The following is a 19005-nucleotide window of genomic DNA, read 5'->3' on the forward strand; positions in this document are numbered from 1 at the left end:
GAGACAGACTGACAGACTGACAACACAACGTGGGTCTTATTGAGATGGGGGGTGGGGGAACGGCCAAGAGGGATAGTGTCATGGCTGACACTATTACAACACTGCTTTAGTGTTGCTTCAGTTGAGCAACACGCAGGGGTGTAAAAAATACCCAGAAATTATACTTAAGTGAAAATATGGGTACCGTCTCAAAATCATACTCAAGTAAAAGTCAGAGTATCATGGCTAAAAACACACCTGAGTAAAAGTCAAACAGTTTCTACTTTTAAATGTACTTAAGTACTAAAAAGTAAAACTAAAAACTTTTTTTTATTGCAAGGGATAGACCAGGGGTCTCAAACTCATTCCATCGTGGGCCAAGTTTGAATTTTAACCACACATTGTAACATACTGTGTGTTATCTCACTACACCACACTAACACACATCAGGCTGGCATTAGCCTTGAGCTATATCAGAGGTTCAGTGGGTTGGCTCGCCATCTGGTATCGGTCCGGCACACCGCCTCGTCCCGCGTGGGCACACGTGGTGATGGGTGGTCTGGAACTGCTCCCAGGGTGGAACGGGGTGCTGGAAAAAACCAAAACCGCAGGCTACTTTAACTGCAACGCTTCTTCGGTTTTGCAACTGGGGGAATCTTTTATAACTGTTTGATAACTGTTTTTATCATGCTATTTCGTCTCGTTATCCAGCAACATTTAGCTGCGTCATCTCCGTGGATGTGTGTGTCTCGTCTGCGTAGTGCTAGACTCACCTGCTGTAAAGCAAGGCGTGGCTGTCGTGACATCTATCTCACGTCATGAAGTAAATTAAAGGGCAGTGCTGTAATTCAAAGGATTTGGTACCCAATAATATTAACTACTTATGTTCTTACATAATAGCATTAACTATTTATGTTCTTATTCAATGGCATTAACTATTTATGTCCCTATGACTAAATAGTTATGAATCTGAAACCTGGGTTACACTTACTACAGCTTTAACCCTTTCACTACCACACAAACCATCTGTAGTGTGGTAGTGAAGAGGTTAACCTTCTGTAGTGTGGTAGTGAACGGGTTAACATTATGTAGTATGGTAGTGAAAGGGTTAACCTTCTGTAGTGTGGTAGTGAAAGGGTTAACCCTTTGTCGTGTGGCAGTGAAACGGGTAACCTTCTGTATTGTCGCAGTGAAAGGGTTAACCATTTGGTAGTGTGGTAGTGAAAGGGTTAAGGTTAGGGTAAAGGTTAGGGTTCGGCATATAGCGTGTATGGTTATGGTCAGGGTAAGGGTCTAGAGAATTAATGCACTGTAAATCAATACAATGTCCTCACAAATATAGTAAAACAATATTTTTAATCTCTTAATCTCATGACACATGTGATCTGGATTATTGCTACTTTTAGCTGCTCCATTTACATGTCCACGTTGTACACATAAACACAAACACGCACACACAAACACACTCACACACACAGAAAGAGACACACACTTAGACTCAGACTCAGACACATACAGTACAGTGCACAAATACTACATACTCAGTTGCTCAGTCTCGCACACAATCAAATCTAATCAAATCAAATCAATGTTTATTTGTCACATACTCCGTCATACACAAGTACACTGTGCAGTGAAATGCTTGTTGCTGAAGTGCATAAATACATAAAGTAAAAAATTAAGCTAGTATAAAAGTGGATGGGCTGTCAAATATCACCATAGATAGGTACTGTGCAGTTTGGGTTGGATGGAACCAGACAGCATGTGCCAAGGATTGGATATGTGTGTTATATTCACAGAGTATTAACAGTGTATTGAAATATAAGAATAAAGAATATTTCATGAGACCAATATAGAATAATGTGAGAATATAGGACATAATTAGAGTGGTTTGCCAGCTACCTTACTAACCGGATCCAACAGGGAATATCCTGTCTGAGCCACTTGCCATCACTAAAGGGGTGCCTCAGGGCTCAATCTTGGGTCCTACCCTGTTCTCCATTTATATTAATGATGTGGTCGAAGGCTGCAGGCAGCTCTCGGATCCTGTTATGATTGGCGCGTTTCGTTGGCATGGTGGAATGTGGAACCCAATTGCAGCAGATAACGGAGAGATAATTGACAGGAGGCGGAATGCGTGGTTGGCTCTTTCAAAATAACGTGCACTTTATTTCTGTTACACGAGCATAATATAAAAAGGAAACACTTTGAAACTAGAAAAGAAAAGAGAGACCGTGGTCTCAAAACAATATAAACATAACTACACAAGTACTCACAACGGTGACAGCAAACAAAAGTAATGATCCAGCAAAGGACAGCTGGGTTGACAACACTTATATACCAGGACTAATTAGAGACAAGAGGATGATTAGTGAAATGACACACAGCTGGGTAATGAGTGACTAAACATGAAACGTAACAGGGGAAATATACAGAAACATGACAACACCAAACAGCACATAGATACAGACACAAGGAGACAAAACTAAATTAGACAATGGGGCACAGTAAAGACAACAGATGAACACACAACACAACAGATTGGTGATGACAGACAGGACATTAATAAATAAAAGACAACAAAGATGAATGCACTGAACTAGTCCACCTGGTGGTTGAGAGACGTAGTTCAGGCGTGGGAATTGTCCATGGTCAGATGAGGGTTGTGACGCAGGACCGGGGGGGACCGTTACAGGATCCACCTGTATGCTGATGACACCCTCCTGTATGCTTCTGGCCCTTCTCTCCATTCCGCTGCCTCCACTTAAACTTACAGCTCTTACTTCACTGACTGCCTTCAAGAAAATACTCAACACGCTCTTAGTAGATCCCTCCTGCTCTTGCTGATACCCCAGTTTCACACTTGCATACACCGTCACACACAACATACAAGCACTCATTCATACTCGCACCTAGACACACACGCTCTGTTTGCATGGACATTGGACATGCACGCACACACACACACACACACACACACGCACACACACACACACACACACACACACACACACACACACACACACACACACACACACACACACACACACACACACACACACACACACACACACACACACACACACACACACACACACACACACAACACACACACACAAACATTCACATACTTTCACCCCCCCTAATCCTCCCGTTTATTTCTTTTGTACATAGGCTGTGCATGTGTTTGTTTGTTATTTGCTTATGTGTATGATTCTTAACTGTGTTTTTATTTTGTTATTGGTATGTATGTATATGTATATGTGCATATATGTATATTTGTACTCCTGCCTCTTGGACCAGATTGACATTGTAAATAAGAAACCTGTTTTATCTGGCTAAATAAAGGTTTTTATTAAGGGACATAGCAGGCTGTGACTCACGTCTTTCAATGTGTTTTACCAGTCTATAGTAGCCAGCGTCCTCTTATTTGCTGTGGTATGCTGGGGGGGCTACATCAACTCAATGGACACCAACAAACTGAACAAGCTGGTGAGGAAGGCTAGCTCCGTGGTGGGAGTCGTGCTGGTCAAACTGCTGAGGTGGTGGTAGAGAGGAGGATAAGAAGGAAGCTGGCCGCTATCCTGGAGAACCCCCCCCCCCCCCCCCCCACCCTCTATGAGGAGCTAGCCAAGAGCTAGCCAAGATGAGGAGCACGTTCAGCCACAGACTCATACCAGACTCTTGTATTTTTATATTCAGATCAAATTTGATTGCCTATATTTTTGTCTTTCTACTATTACCCTGCCCATACCTGCACCTCCCCTCCCCCCTCCCCCATGCTGCTATGCCGTCCGAATTTCCTCAAGGCGATCAATAAAGGAATATATTATCTTGTCTTATCTTATCTTATCTTATCTGAATAATATGTATATAATGCTATCTATATATATGTTCACAGAAAAATCCACAGTATATATAACCCTCGAGTCAACCTTCAAAAAACCCACTACCTATCTCCCTAGTGACCGAAACTGCGATCTCAGTAAAACATATCTTTTTCATGTATTGTTCCAATTATCATTATTATTTTTTTTAACTTCAGTCCTCACCATACAGAATATTTAGTCATTTTCAGGATTTTAACCATTTCTTAAATTAGGGTTAGGGTTAGAGTTAGGGTTGGGGTTAGGGTTAGGGTTAGGGTTGGGGTTAGGGTTGGGCATAAAAGAAAATATTGTTTGTTTCCTATTGATTGTCAGTTAAGGCCATGGGTAGGTAGGGAATTTTTTTTTTTTTTTTTTTATTCTTTCCCACGGCGACTATGGATAGGGAATTTCTTTATTTAATTAAAATGTTCACAACTACATGGATGCATGTACTCTGCCAGCATGTTTAATATCCATAATACTAAAGGTTTGACTAAGATTTTTATGAAACTTTATTGTAAAAAAAATATATAATAATAATAATTTCTTTTTACATTTTACATATATTTTTTTTAACTCATAAAATAAATTGGGTCGCACCTAAATCGGCAGGGTCGGTCGGCAACCGGAAACAAGCCATTTTTTCTTTTAGGCCCTGGGGTTAGGGTTAGGGTTGGGGGGTTAGGGTTACCCTATGGGTTTCTCTAACCCTAACCCTAACCCTAACCTGTCCAGTTCTGTGACTAGGGTGAAAGGTGTGCCACTTGTTTTATTGGATTGGATTATTGTAATGTGAGTCCAAGATGTGATACTGCTGAGCTACTTTTTTTGGCATATACATAAAATCTAGCCAACGCTATCCACAAACACACGTGAAGAAAACCCTAACCCTAACCCATTTGACGAGAACTGCGACAAAGCATGACTCGAGGGATAATTGTATGAATATAATATAAGGTGCTGCTGTGCTGAGATACACAGTATTGACCAGGTGAGCAAGTACTGAGCTCAGTGATGTTGTTCATCCTGTTGGGAGCAACCAGCAGCCCTATAGGCAGCATACACACACACACACACACACACACACACACACACACACACACACACACACACACACACACACACACACACACACACACACACACACACACACACACACACACACACACACACACACACACACACACACACACACACACACACACACACACACACACACACACACACACATACACACACACACAGACAGACACACATATATGAGGGGCCGTTAAGACCGTATACACACACACACACACACACACACACACACACACACACACACACACACACACACGCACATACACACACACAGACACATACAGACAGACACACACACACACAGGCACCACACTTAATCTCTGCTCCATGGTAGCCTATAGCTTGCCAACACAGAAGAGGACGTAGGAAATGGCTCCAGATGACATGTTGACAACCTGAGGTGCACCTTCGTGACACCTTCAAGACGCTGGCCAGGCGCTCGCATCGTCTCAAAGCAGTGCGAAAATAAATCAAGGGCTCATCCGGTCTTTATAAATATTTAAACCACACTCACATGCTATTCATTTTCCATGTGGGCCTGTTGGATCAACGACAGAGTTTCGTTTTTTAAATATATATCCTCTTCTCCCACGTGGATATTGTACAAACATGCCGCTGCTGTTGCATGAAATCCTATATAGTGTTGTTGCATTTGAACGATACAGCAACTCAGATTTACATTTAGTAATTTAGCTGACGCTTTTTTTTTTTTTAAACTTTGACCAGTCAGCTGGTTCTTTTCGCGTTTATCGCTTTTTCTGGTCAAGTATGACCGACAGAAACAGGTTGAATGGGGGTATAGATGGGGGGAAAGACACTCTGAGAAAGTACGGCTTGTCCGGGAGTCGAACTCGCTACCCCAGATCCGTGACGCGCACGGTTGTCCCCGACGCCGAAATAGCGTTCGAGGTACGCGGTGAGCTACTGGAGCTCCCCTAGCTGACGCTTTTATCCAAAGCGACTTACAAGTTGTGAACAACAAGTCAGCAGGAAGGGCACAACTCTGGCAGCTAAGGGTAAGTAAGATTGTTGTTCATCAAAAAAATGTAACCCTAACTAACCTTACTGTAATGCACTTGTCCTAATATACTAACCTACACTGTAGCACTCAACACTTTGATGAACATTGTTACTCAGCTGATAGAGTTGTGCCCTTCCTGCTGTCTTGTTGTACAAAACTTGTAAGTCGCTTTGGATAAAAGTGTCAGCTGAGCTAAATGACTAAAATGTAAATGTAAATGTAAACAGTGTTGAACCTGAGTGCTACAGTTCTGAGTGCATAGTAGTATAGACATATTAGCATAGTAGGTAGAGTAATATAGGCAAGGTTTGTTCCTCACATTTTTACCCATTCACTCACACATTCACACACCGATGGCAGAGGCGACCATGCAAGGTGTGACCTCCCCAACAACAGCCTGTTCAAGCTGCTGCGGTCAGGCAAGCACCTACGTACACACGCTGCAAGAACAGAGAGACTCCGGCTCAGCTTCTTCCCCCAGGCCATCAGAACACTGAACACTGAACTCTCCACTCACAAGTACACATGAGCACACACAGATACACACACACACACACACACACACACACACACACACACACACACACACACACACACACACACACACACACACACACACACAACACTCATGCGGCAACCGCTAAAACAATCACTTTAAACAAAATGTCACTTTAAATTGAAAGTCACTTTAAAGGAAGGAGGTACTGTATAGTATAGTTTAGATACTTTAAGGAGTTAAAGAGTTAAAATTGTAAATTGTATATTGTATAGTAGTGTATATAGGAACCAGTTTCTCAGGAACTTAGCATGTCTTTATTTTACCATGTATATCTTGTGTCTTACCTATTTTATTTTTTCTATGCCTATTTTATTATTGTATTTTGCACAATCAATGCGGGCATGACCACCCGCATTTCACTGTATGCCCTGGTATGTATGTGACAAATAAACCTCTTGATTGTTGATTCTTGATTCTTGACCTGCTCATCGGGAGCAGTTAGGGGTTAAGTGTCTTGCTGAGGGATTCGGACAGCTGGATTCGAACCCAGAGTCTCGAGCGATGAAGTCTGCTTTCCTGATGGCCGATCGGCAGAAGCCTTCACATACGGTGACACGTATATTTGTGACCGTAGACGGGTAGCGGAGGTCGACAGGGTTGCTTCCAAACTTGAGCCAGAGACTCAGCCACACATACAATGTTGTGGAATAACCATTTACATTTACATTTGGTCATTTAGCTGACATTTTTAGCCAAAGCGACTAACAAGTCAGCAGGAAGGGTATAACTCTGGCAGCTGAGTAACAATGTTCATCAAAGAGTGTGCTACACACAGTCTTGAGTGGATAGTAGTAAAGACATATTAGCATAGTAGGTAGTAACATAGGCAAGGAAGATTATTTTGTGGTAAAGTGCATGAAAGTAAAAGGTTAGTATTTTTTATTATTATATATTTTTTTCAGATATTGATTGAAGAAGTGTGTTTTTAGTCTACGGCGGAAAGATCTTCTGGTTTCTGCTGTTCTGACTGTGGTGGGAAGTTTGTTCCACCATTGTGAAGCAAGGACCGAGAATAGCCGGCTTCTCTTTGATGCCCCCCCCCCCCCCCCCCTATGTAATTTATTGGTTGAATCTACACAGTTCTCATTCTCTCTCTCTCCCTCTCTCTCTCTCTCTCTCTCTCTCTCTCTCTCTCTCTCTCTCTCTCTCTCTCTCTCTCTCTCTCTCTCTCTCTCTCTCTCCTCCCTCTCTCTCTCTCTCTCTCCCTCTCCCTCTCCCCCTCTCTCTCTCTCTCTCACGATAGACCGGCCTCCCCTCCTAACGCTCGAACATCTCCCCTATCTCGCTATCTTCATTGCCGGCAGCACTAACAGCTGTGAACGACACCCTCCCCTCCTAGAGTGTGTGACTCCACAGGGTGCATTTAGAGTCTTGTCGTGTTTTGAACATTTATGTTGTGTTGATGGAATCAATACGTTATTTCGATTGATATGAATTGGATAATGCTCGCAGGCTGTTAGAGGTTAGAGGCAGAACTAGCGTAACGCGCTGTTTGGGGGCGTAGAGAGAGCGTACATCAGTGGCCAATCAGATCGCAGAACCCGAACGCGGAACTGCAAGTTTGTTGGTAAAAGACTACACGGGAAGGCCGGCAGGGGCAGAGCTTCCTACAGGCGATATAGGCGGTCGCACATACTGTTTAATTTTTTTTGCTTGCTCTGCACAGTTTTGGCGCCCCCTCTATATCTGCAACCATTATTTTTACATAAAAAAAAATGCTAACATAAGGGAAAATGAGCCAAAAATCTAAAACGGTCGGTCGGTCTGAGCCTCAGCTTTAGGTGTTCACAGTCAGAACATGCTAGAGCGCTGTGCATTGATGGGTATCGGTCAAGTGTTTATAGAATTGAGCGTTGAGGAAAGAAAGACTAACGTTAGAGAACTATGAAGAGGCAAAAGCCATCCGGCCATCCGGTATAAAAAGAGAAGAAAAGAAGAAGACGAGAAACGTGCCAAGGTGAAAGGTATGCAATTTTGTACAACTTCCAAGACCTGCCACACCAAGAGCTGATGAAGCAAGCAGAGGCACTTGTACACACCTTAAACCATGGAGGGCAATCTGATTTGGATGGGAAGGAGCTGGCTCAGGAGTTGGACAATTTGATGTGATTGATGACTTTGCAGCGAGGAAGGCCAGAAGGATTGCACTGTAAATGGAAACCAGTAGGAGCTACAGGCTAACCTTGAAGTATGATGATAGGGAGTGGAATGTAAATAGTTCTTTAGACAAAGTGAATTTGTAATTTTTATTTATTTGTTTGTTTATTTAGCATATTATATTTTGATTATATATGTGTAACATATTTTACAATACATAATTTTCTTTTAAAGCAAATTTGCACGTTATTTTATTGTTTGTTATTGTTATTATTATTATTGATTGTTAGCTAAGTTGTTTGTTTTAATTCTTTAGTGTGCACTTTACATTTCTTCTTAATTTTCCTTGAAAGCTAATTTGCACATTCTTTTATTGTTTATTATTATTATTATTGTGTGTTAGCTAAGTTGTTTATTTGTTTTAATTCTTTAATGTGCACTTTACATTTATTCTTAGCTCTTGTTCTTGCTTGTAAAAAATAAAGGTTCAGTACTTTACTGTATAACTTGTTGTTAACCCTTTCACTGCCACACGACGGAGGGTTAACCCTTTACTATCACACAACCGACGGTCGTGAAAGGGTTAACAAGTTTCAAGTTTTCAAGTTTCTTTAATAGTTGTCATACAGAAGTACAGAATACTTTTATACAAAATGCTTCTTACTGTTACGCTCCAGAGACTGTGCTAGACAAGATAGTATGAAATAAAATAGTATAGCATGTAAAATAGAAGTAAAAAAAAAAAAAAAAAAAGGTCACAGTGTTCAGTATAGACATATGTACAATGTTCGATGCACCTTCGGTGTATTGTCGCAGTGAAAAGGGTTAACCGGTTGGTAGCCTCTCTGACACACAAAACTGCTCTCAGGAAACTATCTCTCTCTCTCACTCTCTCTCTCTCTCTCTCTCTCTCTCTCTCTCTCTCTCTCTCTCTCTCTCTCTCTCTCTCTCTCTCTCTCTCTCTCTCTCTCTCTCACACTCTCTCTCTCACACTCTCTCCCTCTCTCTCTCTCTCTCTCTCTCTCTCTCTCTCTCTCTCTCTCTCTCTCTCTCTCTCTCTCTCTCTCTCTCTCTCTCTCTCTCTCTCTCTCTCTCTCTCTCTCTCTCTCTCTCTCTGTCTCTGTCTCTCTGTCTCTGTCTCCCTCTCTCTCTCTATCTCTCTCTTCCCCCTATCTCTCAGTCTCTCTCTCAGTCTCTCTTTCTCAGTCTCTGTCTGTCTCTGTCTCTGTCTCTGTCTCTCTCTCTCTCTCTCTCTCTCTCTCTCTCTCTCTCTCTCTCTCTCTCTCTCTCTCTCTCTCTCTCTCTCTCTCTCTCTCTCAAACACACACACAGTGGCCAAACCAGTGATTGTCAAACTGTGGGGTGCAAGCTTAATGTGGAGTGCCTGCACACACACACCAGAGACATTATCTGCATATTTTTCAACCATAAAACCGTACAGCATAATGCTACAGTGACATGATGTCTCATACGGAATGAAACGGGTTCCTGAAGATATGATGTGGTTGCTCGCCTCTCACCACGACGCAGCTCAACTAGACCCTGGATATTTACATTACTTGTAGGTTTCATCTACAAGGTGAACGATTTTGTCGGTAAACATCTTTCTGTGTCTTTTCATGCGTTTCCACTGTGCATCAGTTATCCACATTGACACAGTGCACACATTTTGCTTCATCCATCCAGGGCGTGTTCGCTTTAGGGGAACTTCAATATCGCCCAAGCCCCGACGAGTTGAGTGGCATCAACATGGCAGGTATGAGAAGGCATGATAAGTGATCATGTTACCCAGAGATTTGGTGTGGAGAGAGAAGAGGAGGGGTCCAAGGAATGAGCCCTGGGGGACACCGGTCTGTAGGGGGCATGGGGCAGATATAGGGTGGCTCTCCGTGATAATTGCGTTTTTCAATCCGGAGGGCCCTGCCAGCGAGTGGGGCCCCTTTCAGTTGAAACAGGGGTTTAACCCCAGATATATATATATATTTTTTATAAATGTTTTTCTTTTTCTTTTTTCCAAACATACATAGAACAAGACATTACAACACAGCAAATACAACAACAGTAATGATGACGATAACAACAACAACGGCAACAAAAATAATAAAGACATACCCTAAACCATAAAGATACATTAATACAGACATAACAGGAGACAGAAAACAAGAATATGGCTCAACATGTTTTCCGGAGTAGGTACCATAACAGTGTTGCGTTAACTCCTAGCCAGTGAAGGCACCCAGTGGGCTAGTATCCCAGAGATTATTTCGAGCTTCACAGCCAAGACAGCTGTAGACAATCAGGACATGATTGCCTGCTCCCACACCGGGTTCACCACGAGATGTTTCCGCTGACTTCCAGGGAGCCCTGCGCTGCCTGCCGTTCAGTCTGAAACGTTACGAAACAGACATCCCCAAAGATGTGAAATCTGCTCGAGCAAGGTAATCACATCACGGTGTGACAGTTTGGTCCGAGTTTATTTCCGTAAAAGTTACTTTATCGTTATATTATTGACGTGAACAGTGTTCCTACTTTCTCTCGGGTCTAAGGCAGGCAAAATGAGAGGAATGTTCAAATCTGAGTTACGATATTTTGTGTTTTTTTCGGTCTGACCTTGGACAGGGTGGTGCAGCACCTCCCGTTTGAGACGGTAGCAACTTGCTGTTTTTAAATGTGGTTCCTTTGGGTGGGGTGTTGGGGGGGTGCATATTGTGTGTGTGTGTGTGCGTGTGTGTGTGTGTGTGTGTGTGTGTGTATCTGCTTTTGTTTTTTTGTTTTTTTCTGTTTAAAAATTATAAAAATACACAATACATGGGTGGCTGGGTGGCGCAGCGGACATTGCGCTCGTCACCAACGCTAGAGACACCGGGTTCGAATCCGGCTGTCAGCGTTGCCTCCGGCTTGGGCCGGCCGTCATACTGACTCAATTGGCAGAGTCAGCGGGAGGGGAGTCGATGGGGTGGTGATCTGGTCGTTGTAAACAGCGACTCCTACAGGTCGGTCAGGGCGCCTGCACAGCAAAAGACAGGAAAAGTGTTCTCAGTGAGACTCAGTGTTCAGGATAACAGAGCATGAGGTGAGGCGGACCTTTAAAAAAGTGAATATCAGGAAGGCAGCAGGACCGGACGGCATCCCCGGCCGCGTCCTAAAAGTCTGTGCCGACCAACTGGCCCCGGTATTCACTGACATATTTAACCTGTCCTTAGAACAGGCTGTCATCCCCACCTGCCTGAAGAAGTCCACTATTATCCCTGTACCCAAGAAATCCAAGCCTGCTTGCCTCAACGACTACCGCCCTGTAGCTCTCACCTCCATAGCCATGAAGTGCTTTGAGAAGCTAGTAAAGGGCTACATCTGCTCCTCCCTCCCCATCAACATGGACCCCCTGCAATTTGCATACCGCCCCAACAGGTCCACGGAGGACGCCATAGCCCATGTGCTGCACACAGCAGCATCACACCTGGACAAGAGGAAGGGGAACTATGTGAGAATGCTATTCATCGACTACAGCTCGGCATTCAATACCATAGTCCCCTCCAAACTCATAGCCAAGCTCAGGGACCTGGGCTTGAACTATGACCTCTGCCAGTGGGTCTTGGACTTCCTGACGGGCAGACCCCAGGTGGTGAGAGCAGGCAACTGCACCTCCTCATCCATCACCCTCAACATAGGGCCCCCCCAGGGCTGTGTTCTGAGTCCCCTCCTCTACTCCCTGTACACACACGACTGTGTGGCTCAGCGGAGTAGCAACACAATCATCAAATTTGCTGACGACACAGTGGTGGTGGGCCTGATCTCTGCAAACGACGAGAGGGCCTACCTGGAAGAGGTCAAGGTCCTGGCGGGATGGTGCCAGGAAAACAGCCTCTCCCTGAACGTCAGCAAAACAAAGGAGATGATTGTGGACTTCAGGAGGTCGGGGGTCAAGGACTACAGCCCCCTCAGCATCGACGGGGCACCGGTTGAGAGAGTGAACAGCTTTAAGTACCTCGGAGCCTACATATCCGAGGACTTGACATGGACCACACACATTGACAGTGTTGTGAAGGAGGCACGACATCGCCTCTACTTCCTCAGGCGCCTAAGGAAGTTCCAAGTCACTCAGAAGATCCTTAAGAACTTCTACTCATGTACAATAGAGAGCATCCTGACTGGCAACATCACCTCCTGGTTTGGGAATAGCACTGCACAAGACCGAAGCAGACTACAAAGAGTGACACGTTCAGCCGAACGCACAATTGGAGGGGGGCTCCCCACCCTCCAGAACATTTACAACAAGCGGTGCAGGGGCAAGGCTAAGAGAATCATTAAGGACTCCAGTCACCCGAACAACTGCCTCTTTGAACTGCTGCGGTCAGGCAAGCGATACCAGAGTCTCAAGGTGAGCACAGAAAGACTCAGAAGAAGCTTCTATCCCCAGGCCATCAGGCTGCTCAACGAACAATGAACACTACACAACAACCATCAAACGCACATAGCACACACATCCACACGCACACACTCACTTTAAACAAACACACTGTAGCACCCACTCCCCACACTTTATAGCACACACTCACTTTAAACAAACACACTGTAGCACCCACTCCCCACACTTTATATTTATTGATAAAGGATTGCACTACAACTCGTACACCTTACTGTAAATTGTACCTAAATTGTACCTCATCCCATTTCTGCTTTGCACTATATAGTATTGTATATTAGTACACTGCATAGTATTGTATATTATATGGTAACTCAGTTACGTCTATTCTGCATCGAACATTGTACATATGTCTATACTGAACACTGTGACCTCATTTTCTACTTCTAATTTACATGCTATACTATGTTATTTGATACTTATCTTGTCTAGCACAGTCTCTGGAGCGTAACAGTAAGAAGCATTTTGTATAAAAGTATTCTGTACTTCTGTATGACAACTATTAAAGAAACTTGAAACTTGAAACTTGGAAAGAGAAGCTCTCAATGTTACAGAGCAAAAGAGGTGTTGTCCATGTTATTCTGACCATTGAATAAAGCTGGTATTTATTAAAGGGTATATATTTCAAATATATATTTATTTAAAATCCCAAAGCAGCAGGTTACAAAAGCAGCAGATATTCATGCATATTGTCTGCATGCATCCCTAGAGCCGCACCAATAAAACAGCATTAAGGTCCAAACAGATTCAGATTTTTTCAGTTTTATTTGCCACATGGAAGTAATATAAATCATACAGTTTTCATACAAAAACATAAATCCAGTTCTACCATGGGCAAAAGGAGCAGGAAGAAGAATAAATCGTATAATTCCCTGCCCCCTATTCCTGAACTAAACCAGTAACACTTGATGGTCGGCGTACAACCTAATTTACACAAAATAATAATTCATACAATATGCAAAGAAACAAACTATTCACAGATTAAACAAGAAAAGAAAAAAAGGAAAGAAAGAAAAGAAAAGATCTCACTATTCAGATTCATATTTCATAATGACTAAATCTTTTATTTTTATAATTCGTTTCGAATTGACAAATATTATTACACCCCTTAAGATCGCTATGGAAAGAATTCCACAATTTTTCATCAATCAAATTAAATAAATAAATATGTTTAAGTGTGGTACGTGCAAATTGATGTTTAAAATAAAATGTCCTCCTACTAAACTTTCTTTCTAAATGAAAAATACTTTGTAACCTTTCTGGCAGTATCTTATTAACACAATCCGTAGCTAACATTGTATTGTTTTATCATGCCTATTTTATGTCTATTTTATTACCTGTTTATTATGACTATTTTTATAGTATTATTGCACAATCAAAGCGGGCATGGTCACCTGCATTTCACTGTATGCCCTGTATTTCAACGACCCTGGATTCCAGGACACCACAGGAGACAATACAACCAGTTTGTAGCAGGAGGAGGTGGGAGAAAGGAATGTGTCTGACTGGTTCCTCCACATTGGGGAGCTTGCATACCTGTACTATCATGCCACACCTATAGTCCAGAGCTATAAAATAGTCATCCACCTGAGGAGTGGTACCTAACCGAGCCTCTCCAAGCCTTCAAGCTCATCACAGCAGCAGGGACGACCACACAACGCTACCTTCTCCAGCACCAGGGCCAGCGTGTGCACCATGCCACTGGGTTCAACCATCACCCCAGTGACCATCGACAAGAGCCTGCTGACCCCACTCACCCTGGGCATAGACCCCGCCATCCAAGCCGTCCACACCCGGGAGAAGGACCAAATCAAGGGCCTCAACAACCGCTTTGTATCCTTCATTGATAAGGTGCGATTCCTGGAACAACAAAACAAAATGCTGGAGACCAAGTGGAAACTGCTGAACGGACAGACTGCAGCCACATCTGACGTTGAGCCAATGCTGAAAGCGTACATCGCCGACCTGCAGAGACGGCTGGACTGGGTCACTAATGACAAGGACAGACTGGACCTGGAGAACAACGCTATGCTCAAAAGTAAGGAAGATTACAAGTCAAAGTACGAAGTGGAGATCAACAAGAGGAACGGCGCATGGAATGAATTTGTCCTGCTGAAAAAGGACGTGGATTCCGGTTATCTCGCCAGGGTGGCTCTGGAGGACGGAGTTTCTGGTCTGGCGGACGGAATCAACTTCCTCCGGCACCTCTACGACGAGGAGCTGCGTGAGCTAGAGGACAGTCTGAAGGAGGTCTCTGTGGTGGTGCAGATGGACAACTCCCGTGGGCTGAACATGGATCACATCATGTCCGAGGTGAAGCTACAGTACGAGGACATCGCAGCGCGCAGCCGCGAAGAATCCGAACGCTGGTACCAGAGCAAGTTTGACCAGATGTCCTGCCAAGCCGACCAGTACAGCAGCGAGCTGCACGACACCAAGGGGGACATCGCTGAACTCAAACGTCTGATCGACCGTCTGCAGAATGAGATCCTGATGGTGACGTCGCGGCGTGAAATCCTGGAGGGCCAGATAGACGACGCAGAGAAGTGCGGGGAGAGGACCGTGACGGACGCGAACGAGCGCATCAGGGACCTGGAGCGGGCTATCCTGAGAGCCAAACAGGATATGACACGCCAGGTCAGAGAGTACCAGGAGCTGATGAACGTCAAGCTGGCCCTGGACATCGAGATCTCCACCTACATGAAGCTGCTGGAGGGGGAGGAGCAGGGACGTGCACAGGACTTTAGAGGGGCAGGTGCTCAAAGGCTGAAAAGGGCACAACACTTGTGTGTATGTATTAAGCGACCGTGCACGATTTTTAAGGGCCCTTTTCGGTGGGGGGGCCCCCTTTTTATGCTTTTTGGGGGGTTTTGGTGATCAAATATTGAATATTGAACTATAATAATCAGTGCAGGAGCTCACTTATCCTTGAAAGACACTTTTATCACTGACCTTAAAAGGCCCATACATCTCCATAAATGTTCAGGGGGGAGGGAATAAGTGCTTACCCTACAGCAGGGTTTCCGTTAGAAAAAATTGTTGCCGGTCTCAGGGTCCGGTAGATTTTTATCTACCGGTCAAATGAGAGAAATTCCGGTCAGAGTTTATTGAGCTTAAAAACAACAGGCTATATAAAGAATGACATCCTCAAGGCATGTAGATTTATAATATTTTAACTTAAAGCTAGGCTACTTTTGCGTATACAGTCATTATATTCCAAATAAAATAAGTCCAGAGACTCCGTGCTGCTGCCGACTTTAAATCAAATAGGTGTCTGTGGGCAGTCGGCCCGACATTAATAAACAGCAGTCTGTTATAATCACATTTATGAGCTAACGAATTCCGTTATATTGGACATTTGTATTAATTATATCAAGCGAAGAACTGAGAAATTTGGCAGAGAGACGGCAACATTATCGTGGGTTTGCGTGATGTATATACTCCACCTCCCAACGACTTGGTGCTGGTCATAATGTCCGGTGAAAACAACTCCCTCCAAGCACAACTTGACCACCCGAACCGTACCAGAACAGGCCAAAATTAAATAGCCCATGCGACGAACGATTCATTACATTCGTTTCATCGTCGCTCCACCAAGCAGCCGGTCCAACAATATCAGCGCGAGCGCCGCAGTTAGTTTGCAAGAAGCATCCAGCTGCAGACCCGCAGAGCAGCTTTCCAGGTCTGGGGACCGCACTGTGCCAGCAAAGCTGGTGGGTTCTGTGGGTCTGCAGCTGCATGCCTTCCGCAAATCCAGCAACAAGCTCTCACTGACACAGCGTCGTCATTACCAGACCGGCTGCTGAGCGAAGCAACGACAACAAACGCAATGATTGTTTCGTTCATCGCATAGGCCACCCAACTCCAGCCCATCCAAATACAATTCAAATAATCAAACTGTGCCCAGAGGGAACTATTTTCACCGGACACTATGACCGGAGAGATTAAATTTGTCGGACTTCAACAGATTTTGCCAGTCAAATACCGGTAATTACCGGCTAACGGAAACGCTGCCCTACAGACCCCAAGAAGTGCTGTATATTCTGTATTGTTTAATATAAATGCATTTTTTATTCCAATCCCGATTTGTATTTGAGATTCCCAAATCCCATCGGACTTGACTTCTTTGTGTCCCTCAATGAGTATAATACCAGCATTATGTATGCGCCACAGCGGTTTCTATCATCATCATCATCATCACCCACGCTATGCATAAAATATATAGGTCCGCAGAGAGGCACGCTGAGGAGGCCGTGCAAACTGCAATGGAATATGGGGCATCTCTCTCTCTTTACCTAATATTTTTATTCTATCCTGACATTTTTCAGTTGGAAGGGCAGTCTATATGCGTAACAGTAAAAAAAAAAAAAAAGCAAAAATTAATTATTATTTTTTTTTTTCAAAAAGGGCACTTTTTTGATGAGGCTCAAAAAGGCAGGTGCTCAGGCACCCCTTGGCCTCTATGTGTGCACGTGCCTGGGGAGGAGGACAGGATTGGACAGCAGTGTATTACGAACATCCAGACTGTGCAGAACCCAATAACCTATGTGACCTGCAGCACCCAAACAAGACCAACTCCAGTCCTCATCAAGACTGTGGAGACCCATGTACAACAAGTGTACATCTGAAGCAGCAGCATTATACCAAAGAAAACCCACTTTATCTAGTCTACTGGAAATCAACTGTACCAATGATGCTATATAATATATTATTTCTGTATAAGATATTCCTTTATTGATCCCCTTGGGGAAATTCAGGCAACATAACAGCATGGGGGAGGGGGAGGGGAGGTACAGGTAGTAGAAGACATGGTACAGGTCATAGAATTATAGTACAGTGGAGAAGTAAACATTTAAATAGAATAAAAAGTCAGTGTAAACAATATAACAATATAATTAACTCTGGAAATGTTTTGTTTTATTGGACAATACGAAATTGGGGAAGGTAGAAAAATAGAAAATGGGGAGAAAAAGTAGATAAAAAAAAGATTGTTTTTGTTTTAATGCCTTTAAATGTTTCCTGGGTGTGTGTTTCTTTATGTTGTTATGTGCTCTGTGTTTCATGTTCATAGAGGACTATTCACCCTAGTGGACAATGAAGTTGTTTGAATTGAGAAAAAGAATGTGTCCAGCCTCACTTATTCCATCTCGTTCCGTAGGAATAGCGCATGTGAATGAGGTTTATTATCGAACGTCAAGCACAGTGAGCCAGGTGCTGTTATGACAGCTGTTATGACCACAATTATCATTAGCCAGTGACTAACAGGAGATTATTCTTTGATTTGTATGCGATTACTATCAGTCAGTCTAATCACCAATAATGACTCTGTTATGGCGAATCCTAGATTAAACACAAAATGGTACCCAAGACAAACGGAGACAGACTGACAGACTGACAACACAACGTGGGTCTTATTGAGATGGGGGGTGGGGGAACGGCCAAGAGGGATAGTGTCATGGCTGACACTATTACAACACTGCTTTAGTGTTGCTTCAGTTGAGCAACACGCAGGGGTGTAAAAAGTACCCAGAAATTATACTTAAGTGAAAATATGGGTACTGTCTCAAAATCATACTCAAGTAAAAGTCAGAGTATCATGGCTAAAAACACACCTGAGTAAAAGTCAAACAGTTTCTACTTTTAAATGTACTTAAGTACTAAAAAGTAAAAGTAAAAACTTTATTTTATTGCAAGGGATAGACCAGGGGTCTCAAACTCATTCCATCGTGGGCCAAGTTTGAATTTTAACCACACATTGTAACATACTGTGTGTTATCTCACTACACCACACTAACACACATCAGGCTGGCATTAGCCTTGAGCTATATCAGAGGTTCAGTGGGTTGGCTCGCCATCTGGTATCGGTCCGGCACACCGCCTTGTCCCCTCGTGGGCACACGTGGTGATGGGTGGTCTGGAACTGCTCCCAGGGTGGAACGGGGTGCTGGAAAAAACCAAAACCGCAGGCTACTTTAAC

General features: G+C 43.6%; 1 protein-coding gene across 1 annotated transcript; it reads left to right on the forward strand.

Moving 5' to 3' along the window:
• Positions 1 to 14723: 14723 nt before the first annotated feature.
• LOC311242878 (keratin, type II cytoskeletal 8-like) lies at positions 14724 to 18116 on the forward strand (the record flags this gene model as incomplete). Its single annotated transcript, XM_084331943.1, has 2 exons — positions 14724 to 15759; positions 18100 to 18116. The coding sequence occupies 2 exons, from the start codon at positions 14724 to 14726 to the stop codon at positions 18114 to 18116; spliced, it is 1053 nt and encodes a 350-aa protein (XP_084188069.1).
• Between the last annotated feature and the right edge of the window lie 889 nt (positions 18117 to 19005).

This window comes from Notolepis coatsorum, assembly GCF_963971535.1.
Source record: "Notolepis coatsorum genome assembly, chromosome: 16".
Lineage (NCBI taxonomy): Eukaryota > Metazoa > Chordata > Actinopteri > Aulopiformes > Paralepididae > Notolepis > Notolepis coatsorum.